The sequence below is a fragment of the Nycticebus coucang genome, chromosome 1 (genome assembly GCF_027406575.1).
Source record: "Nycticebus coucang isolate mNycCou1 chromosome 1, mNycCou1.pri, whole genome shotgun sequence".
NCBI classification, from domain to species: Eukaryota; Metazoa; Chordata; class Mammalia; order Primates; family Lorisidae; genus Nycticebus; species Nycticebus coucang.
Window position 1 is genome coordinate 17,104,531 of NC_069780.1, and position 9,005 is coordinate 17,113,535.

General features: G+C 41.4%; 1 protein-coding gene across 1 annotated transcript; it reads left to right on the forward strand.

Annotated features, from left to right (window-relative positions):
- Positions 1 to 491: 491 nt before the first annotated feature.
- DMP1 (dentin matrix acidic phosphoprotein 1) lies at positions 492 to 8,142 on the forward strand. Its single transcript, XM_053594938.1, has 5 exons — positions 492 to 545; positions 1,135 to 1,182; positions 3,854 to 3,886; positions 4,077 to 4,124; positions 5,907 to 8,142. The coding sequence occupies exons 1-5, from the start codon at positions 492 to 494 to the stop codon at positions 7,185 to 7,187; spliced, it is 1,464 nt and encodes a 487-aa protein (XP_053450913.1). The 3' UTR covers positions 7,188 to 8,142.
- Positions 8,143 to 9,005: the final 863 nt, after the last annotated feature.

The following is a 9,005-nucleotide window of genomic DNA, read 5'->3' on the forward strand; positions in this document are numbered from 1 at the left end:
GTTAAACTTTATATACCACATACTTTACCCATTTGAAGTGTATAGTTCAATGAGTTTTGGTATATTCACAGAGTTGTGCAACTTTTATCACAACCAATGTTAGAACATTTTTATCATCTCCAAAATGTGATCAGCCTCCCATATCCCCAAGCCCCAGGCAACCACTAATCTACCCTCTATCTCTATAGATTTGCCTATTCTGGGTGTTTCATATAAACGAAATCCATACAAATATAGACTTTTGACTGGCTTCTTTTTCATTTAGCATAATGTTGTCAAGGTTGCTCTACTTTGAGACATGTATCAATACTTCATTTCTTTTTTTGGCCAAATAAAATTATATTCATCCATTCATCAGTTGATGGACATTTGGATGGTTTTTTTTTTTTTTTAATAGGAAGAAGCTGTTAAAAAGGTGTAATGACTTTATTTCTTTAACATAGAGAAAAATATTTGTGTCCTTCATTACAGGTAGAGACTTCACACCGAAGATGAAGACCAGCATCCTACTTATGTTCCTATGGGGGTTATCCAGCGCTCTCCCGGTAAGTATCAGGATGCAAGTAGGGATATATGAATCAAAACACTTTTATATATAAAACTCAACATTTTCTAATTGGGTATGAACCAAGTGGCTGTGTTTGTTCCAGCCAGATAAAAATAGTACTTTCTTAGGAAACTGTTTCCTGTAAAATATCATTCAAGTTATTTCTTATTATGTTTCATTGCCATTCATATAGCTATGGTGCTCATTTTTCTGCTCCATGAACAGTGGTTCTCGAAGTGTCAGTCCCAGATCAGCAGCACCCACATTAACTAGGACTTTGTTAGAAACGCAAGTGCTTGAGTCCTACCCCAGACCTACTAAATTAAACTCTCTATGGGGGGGGGGGGGTAATTAGTGTTTTAATTAATGTTTTAGTAAGTAATTTGTGTTTTAATAAGTCCACCATGTGATTCTGACTTGGCCTAAAATTTGACTACTCCTGATCCTAATTCTATAAAGTATTAATAACTGCTGCTTCAGAATCACTTTTTGGGTTGGCCACGTGTACTTAATTTTCTACCTAGCCAGAAATGAATCTGAAAGTTCTGAACAGTCCATGGGTTGACCACGTGTACTTCGTTTTCTAGGTAGCCAGGTACCAAAATAATGAATCTGAAAGTTCTGAAGAGTGGAAGGTGAGTAGATATACAACTTTTGAAATGTTTTAATTTTAACATGTTATTAGTATAACCAAATTGACTCCATTGCAAATGTTGAAGGTGCTAATGAATTAATGAGCATATGGACTAAGCTACAGGCAGTAAAAGCTACACTTTCTGGTTTGTGTAAAAAAGCAAGGCTTAAATTCTAACTTAATAGTATAATTTGGTGAGAAAGCATTTTTCTTTTAGCTTTCTTATAATGGACGTACACAGTGGTACAAAGGGACAGATGACAATGAACCAAGATTGTCCAGGAGCGTTTATGACCCCACATTTGTTTTAACAGATGTCTAGTGGGCTGGCAGTCAAGTGCTGAGAGGTGAGAATGGACAAGAGAATGAGAGAATACTAGGTAGAGTTTTTGGAATGAGAGCTAGTGATTATTGAGTGTTGACTCTTAATAACCTAATCACTATTAACTCTCAATAACTTAAGAATCATTTCCAGGCACACATGGTTCTAGGTGTTCATGTGTTAACTTTCTTCATCTTCATAAGAGCTCCAAGAAATCAGGCATTATGTCTTATTCCTGTTTTACGGGTTAGAAAACTGAGACACAGAGCGTAAGTTTGTCTAGATCAGGTGTCCTCAAACTTTTTAAACAGGGGGCCAATTCACTGTCCCTCAGAACATTGGAGGGCCGGACTATAGTTTATATATATATATGAACAAATTCCTATGCACACTGCACGTATCTTATTTTGAAGTAAAAAACAAAATGGGAACAAATACAATTCACACCACTTCATGTGGCCCGCGGGCTGCAGTTTGAGGACGCCTGGTCTAGGCCCTGGTTATATGGTTAATTAGAGTTAGAGCCAGACTTTGACCACTCTTGCTCCAGCACCTACATTCTTAACCAGTGTGTTACGTTCTTCTCAGCAAAGGGCCAGGTCAATGAATTTTCAACATTGGCACTAGAAGAAGGAAGGGTTAAAGTCTTATGCTAAGTATGAACTTTTGTTCACCATGTCATTTCTTGCTGGCTGAGGCATGTGGGCCCAAAGCTTTTGGTGGTAGCCAGAGACCTGAGGTGGGGTCCTGGCCCTGTGTGAGGCTGAATAGATGTTGCAGGATTTATTATGAACTTTCATCAGGGGTAGTCCATAGGCTGGTTAATTTAAAACAGGCACTGTAGATTCCCTTTCTTTCATTTAACTAGAGACTCACAAACATGCCCTGTTCTCAAACCTAGCCTTAGAATGAGAAAAATAACAAGGTCTTGTTCTCTCCATCTGTTGATTCCAAATGATACCTGCCTGGGGTGGCGTCTGCCATTGTGCCTGCCTACAGTGTTACAGGCCAGAGACTTAAGGAGATTACAGCTTCCTCCTACGCGGAGGTGCCCCTAGCCCGGCACTGCTGAGAGGCTTGTTGAGAGTCACCAGTAGCAGCTTCTCCCTGCTCTACTTTGGGCCTTGGGTGTTCCATATGGGACCTTGCCCTGTTCAAGTGGAAGGGGAAGAATAGGCACAGGAAGGAGGTGGAGAAACAAGGGAAATTGCTCGTGCATTCTTATCATGCTTATGAGACTAAAGAAAGTTAAATAAATCAGAAGCATGACTGGTTAAATTTCAGGTTTAATGTTTGTTTTTAATATCAGGGCTCTTATGTGACTCAAGAAAGGTTTTAATGGCTTTCTCAATTCATTTTTGTCTACTATTCAATTTTATAAGGTAGATAGTATCAAAATGGCCCATTTCTTTGGTTTACATCACATTGAATTATTCTCAAGATGGTTTCATAGGCATTAGCTTATTTTATCCTTACAGCAACCTTGTGGTATAAACACAGTGAGTTATGTTTTTACGAACCAGAAGCTGACAGAGGTGAAGTGAATTGCCCATGTTCACAGGGAGTGACCATCTATCCCAGTTTGCCTGGCACTTAGGGGTTTCCTGGAACATATGACTTTTAGTGCTAGCACCAAGATGGTTGGTTTTCAGGGCTAAAACCAAAACTAATGAGTTAATTGAAACTTAAGCCTGGATTCCGAGTTTCAGTACTGTTTTTCCAATGTTATATTTTCCTCTAGTTTGTATGAACAGCCAGCTTCAAAGAAAGCATGTTTTTTTTTTTTCTATAAGTAAAATATTAGAAACATAAAAATCTTTCAGATCTTTTGTATCCCAAGATCTTTTCCGGCCATTAGTTATTTTCCCTCGTTTTTCAGCCATTTCACCATAAAAATCTCATAGTTACTCATGTATATATTCTTTTCTTTCTTTTTTGTTTTTGAGGCGAAAAGAAAAAAAGGTAAAAGGTGATGGGAAGATTGTTACTTAGTTTATGAGAAGTCACTGAGTAGAATGCCCTGGCCTCATAGCTCACAGCAATCTCAAATTCTTGGGCTCAAGTGATCCTCTTGCCTCAGCCTCCCATGTAGCTGGAACTACAAGTGCCCACCACAAAACCTGTCTACTTTTTCTATTTTTAGTAGAGACGGGGGTCTTGAACTCCTGAGCTCAGGCAATCCGCCTGCCTTGGCTAGAATTATAGGCAGGAGCCACTGAGCCTTGACTCATGTCTATGTAAAATAGATACTAAGACCAAAAAAAATTCACCTCAAATTATTCTAAAATTTGCAATGACATGATCCATCTGTGAAGAAGTAACTGTAATTGTTTTCCTTCTTTTTTTGCAGGGTCATTTGGCTCCGGCATCAACACCACCCTTGGTAATTATCTCATTTATTTTTGTCATAAACATCTCATGAAGTAACTAACAATCTTCCCATCACCTTTTCCCTTTTTTCTTGCCTTCCCCTCCCCCTTTTACTATTTGAAAGTAGTAAATCCAAACTGGAAGCAGTTTTCCTTTTATGAATTAGTAAAAGGAAAAATAAATATTTTTTTTCTGCCTTTCAGGAGAGTGGTGTGTCGTCAGAAAGAAGTCAAGTTAGCTCAGAGGAACAGGTAATTAAACAGAACTTACTTAACTTTTCAGTCTACTTTGGAATTGAAGGAAATGATGTTAGATTAAATTACCTGGCAACAGTTCTAAATATAATATTTGCTAACCATTGGTTATGCTAGCTAAATAATCCCATAAAATAAGAAGGGAAAATGAGTGAGGAGAATTCAGTGTGGATATGCTATTCATTTTGTTTTAGCACTGAGGCCAGATTATAGGCACTGTGGCTCTAAATGTCCTTCCTAGCTATATATATATATATACACACACACACACACACACACACACACACACACACATACGTATTTGTATATGCATACAAATGGTCATTGGCTATGGTAGGCCAGTGCTAGCTCACCCAGGAACCTAAAATGTTGCCTTTATAATTGGGTGGTTCAGATCAGGCAAAGAGGCACCAGAGAGCCTTCTCTGTCAAGAAACTTGCTGGAGGAGAGGGTAGGAGACTGCTGAGGAAACTTGAAGGAAAACAGCTGCTTTAGGAATGACTCTGTCTGTGGCCGTGGGACAGAGACAGGCAGTCTTATTTCCTGGTCCTTTTGCTAAGAATAAGTGTCATTACTTTCTTAGCTCTCCTACAATTCTGACCAAATTCAATCCCGTGGGGCTCCAGAGAATCTAGGAACCAGGTTTTTTCCTGAAGCTTTGAGCTGTATTGCATCCTACACTTAGCTGGAGTTGGAAGATGAGTTATTATTAGGCTGTTTATCTCTGTTTCCTAAGTGTTCATCAGAGGAACGGTATAGAAATTCAAAAGCATAGAGATGGGGAAATGCTTTTCTTGGGACTTCTTGATTTATTGCCTAAAAGTTTTCTAAGCTCTCAAGTGAGGGTAACAATCTCTGCTTGAGAAAGGTGTGGGGTATGTTTAAGGAGGTATGGTAGATTGCGCCTACACTCGGTTCCACTTTACCAGTATAACACCCCAGTGCTAGGAAGTGATGTCATTGTGTGCTCCCAATTAAAAACTCAGACATCTATCACTAGGAACATGGGGATAAAAATATAATTTGGCAAATATGCTCTGTTGTAAGATATGGGAAAGACAGCAGGTGTTTCCAGAGTGTAACGTATGGAGACTTGCTATCCTTCCTTCTTTGTGAAGAGCATACAGTTTTTCTTATGGGAATTGTCTCTCTGACCTCCCATTCAGCACCAAACTGCCACGATGGCCACACTAGTTGCCATCTACTAGCTGAGTCTTTACAGGCAACTCTCTGCCATGTATAAATGTGGTTTGGCTGGGGTAGATACCTTACTATATAATATTTTATTTTCACTTTAGCTACAGGTTTTAACCTCCTGCCCTAATACAATTTTCCCCCAGAGGGGAAAAAAAAATATCAGGGTCATTTTAAGATCACTTGATATCTTTTAAAAACTGTTTTTAAATCAAACAACTTAAGGAACAAGTTTGATAAACCAACTCTTTAATTCACAAAGAAATTCTCTGAGAGTTTTACAAAACTCAATCATACTTAAGATACAATTTGAGTTTTATAAATGTGACTTCTAGAAAGCTTTAAAGAAAAAATTTTTGCAGCATTGGGTGATATGTGCCTATCTAAAATTCAACAACTTGAGTTTCAACTCCTCCTCCTCCTTCCCGTGTAAGCTCTGGCAGAGATGCTACTGAGCAGTAGAATTCACCAGTTAGAGAAAGGGATGTGGGAAGAAGGAAGCAGAAAGAGCCTAGACAGGCACTAGACCACCCCCTGTTCATTGTTCCTGGAGTACTGACCATATCTGTTAACTCCAAACTCCAGGCAAATGAAGACCCCAGTGACAGCACTGAGTCCGAGGAGGGACTGGTCTCTGATGATCGTCAGGATGTCCACAGACCAGCTGGTGGCTTCTCTAGCAATGCAGCAATACAAGGAGATGATAAAGATGATGATGAAGATGACAGTGGAGATGACACCTTTGGTGATGATGATAACGGGCCAGTGTCTGAAGAAAGACAAGGAGGAAATTCCCGACGGGGAAGTGATGAGGATTCTGCTGACACCACACAATCCAGTGAAGAGAGTGTCCCACAGGCAGAAGACAGTGCCCAAGATGTCACCAGTGAGAGCAGGGACCTTGACAATGACATGGTGGACAGCAGACCCGGGGGAAGTGACTCCACTCCAGATAGCGAGAGTGAGGAGCACTGGGTAGGAGTTGGCAGTGACGGCGGGAGGAGCCATGGGGATGGCTCCGAGTTTGATGACGAGGGAATGCAGAGTGATGACCCAGACAGCATAAGGTGGAGGAAGGACTCCACCAGGAACAGTGAGAGGACGAGCACTGAGGACTCTGGCGAGAGCCAAGCCGGGGAGCGTCCCAGCAGGACGGCGTTGCGGAAGTCCCGCCCTTCCCAGGAAGCCGGCCCGGAAGAGCGCGACGGGAGCCGCGCCCGGGAGGAAGTCCAGAGCGACTCCACGGAGAACGCCGACGCCCTGGAAGCAGGCCTCAGACCGTCCCGGGAGGACAGCAGGAATGAATCTCAGGAAGACAGAGAGGAAAACGAGGCCCAGGAGGACAGTCGGAATGAGCCAGAGCCCAGCAGCGAATCCAGTCAGGAGGCAGACCTGCCATCGGAAGAGAGCAGCAGCGAGTCCCCAGAGGAGGCTGCGGGCGAGTCTCGGGGGGACAACCCGGATGACGCCGCCAACAGCGACTCCAGCGAGGAGGGTGGCCTGACCACGTCCTCCAGTTCAGAAAGCGAATCCAGAGAGGAGCAGGCCAACGGTGAGTCCAGTGAAAGCCTCCAGTCGTCGGAGGAGAGCCCGGAGTCCTCCGAGGAGGGGGACAGTTCCAGTCAGGAGGGCCTCCGGTCTCGCAGCGCCTCGGCCGAGAGTGCCTCCGAGGAAGACCGTAGCAGCGACTCTCAGGACAGCAGCAGGTCCAAAGAAGACAGCGACTCCACTGAGAGCAACTCCAGCAGCGAGGAGGACGGCCAGTCAAAAACCGTGGAGATAGAAAGCAGAAAATTAACAGTCGATGCTTACCACAACAAGCCCATTGGGGATCAAGATGACAACGACTGCCAAGATGGCTATTAGCATCCTATTAGGAAGAAGCTCGCACGTAAAGGAGACTTGGGGGCTTGAAAGTAGAGAGAACATAATACCTATAATTTATTGATATTTTGACCAAAAGGGTAATGAGAGGCCATTTTTCTGAAAGGAATTGCTGGACAACACACTTGTTTCTAGGTGTCCTCATTTCATAGAGGTTTAGATAATGTGAAAGGACAGCAGAACATACTCAATGAGGCTGGAACCAAGGACGATGTGCATATAACTTCACTGCTGAAATAGCTCCTAACTCATTAGCCTAACACACAGCTCTCCAGGGTCCATGATTATACCAGGTTCCGTGCTAGGTGCTGGGGATGTAAAGAAGCTTAAGACTTGTTTCTTGCTCCTGAGGAGCTTATAGGATACATAAAGCTGAAGAGTTAAGGAGGAATATATATAAGGGAAACAAGAGTCGTTACACTCCAGTGTGCTAGACGACAAATCATAGGCATGAACAACATGCATGGGAGCGCTGGGGAGTGTGACCAACTTTGCTTTGGAGAATTAGGGTGGCCTTCAGGGCAGGAAAGACACAAGAGTTGGAGGGTTGCATAGATTTCTCCATTGAAGATCAGAGAATTCTATTCCTGGAATAGACAAAAGCAGATACTATGTGATTAATTATGTAGTTTGTGAAAGCATTTTAAACTATGACAATGAGGTGTTTTGGAAAAACGAACCATTTTTTTTTCCAACTAATTTATCTTATTCATTTTTTGTGGAACTCCCATGATTATTGCTTCACTGATCACTGATAATAATATGGAGGATTGGGTAGGGGAGAGTAAGAAAGAGAAATCCCTATTCACATAGATAAATTTTAGCTTTTTTTTTTTCTAAAATATGTTTATGTGAAATGCTGGAAAAACTGTTCTCTGAGTCCTTTACATATGTTGCACACAGCAAAATTCTATATATTGGATTCAACTGATTTCTAACAAATACTATTTGAAATGTTACCTCAACATAAAATATTTGTTTTGTAATAAAGATAATAATACCCAGAAGACATATGTCCTTCTTTGTTTTAATGATGTTCCCTAATTTTTTTTTGTAGAGACAGAGTCTCACCCTATGGCCCTCGGTAGAGTGCCGTGGCCTCACACAGCTCACAGCAACCTGCAACTCCTGGGCTTAAGTGATTCTCTTGCCTCTGCCTCCCGAGTAGCTGGGACCACAGGCGCCCGCCACAACGCCCGGCTATAATGATGTTCCCTATTAAGATATATTTATGTTGAGCAACTCTTTCTTTAAAACATTACCAAATAGTTCATTACTTTTCATCCCCATTGAAGTGAAAGATATTCTTAAATTAGCCCATGAAATTTTTATTTATAAAGTCATATAGCATTTTGATAAAATTTGTTTATATGTTGCTTATATTTCACCACATATATCTGTATGTAGTGAAAGTGTAGTGTAGAGAAGGAATAAAATGTAACGAACTCTCAATTTTTGTTTGAGGCCAAACAAAAGTTCACGATGTTTGGACTTAACATTAGCTCTTGCTGGTCTCCCACACTCATTTGTAGAAACTCTAGAGGGCACAGGGAAACACACGCCTTATATCTTTATTTCTTTGAAGACAATTACTCCACCTCAGCGGTTCTATTTTAGCTACACTTTCATTGGAGTACATCAGATTTTCCTTATAAATTTACTAAGAAAATCAAAACTTAATAATCTCAGCCTGAACCTTGTTATCCTTCACATTGCTTTGTTCCCCCACAAGGTCACAGTTGTGTTCTCTTGAGGAGATTTTAAAATTATATGTATGCACACTCTAATCCCCCTCTTGAA

Excerpts from the sequence above, each read along its gene's own strand:
- DMP1 (XM_053594938.1), top strand. The coding sequence starts at position 492 with ATGAAGACCAGCATCCTACTTATGTTCCTATGGGGGTTATCCAGCGCT. Across the intron at positions 1,183-3,853 it reads AAAGTTCTGAAGAGTGGAAG|GGTCATTTGGCTCCGGCATC; the intron begins GTGAGTAGATAT and ends CTTTTTTTGCAG. Across the intron at positions 4,125-5,906 it reads AAGTTAGCTCAGAGGAACAG|GCAAATGAAGACCCCAGTGA; the intron begins GTAATTAAACAG and ends TCCAAACTCCAG.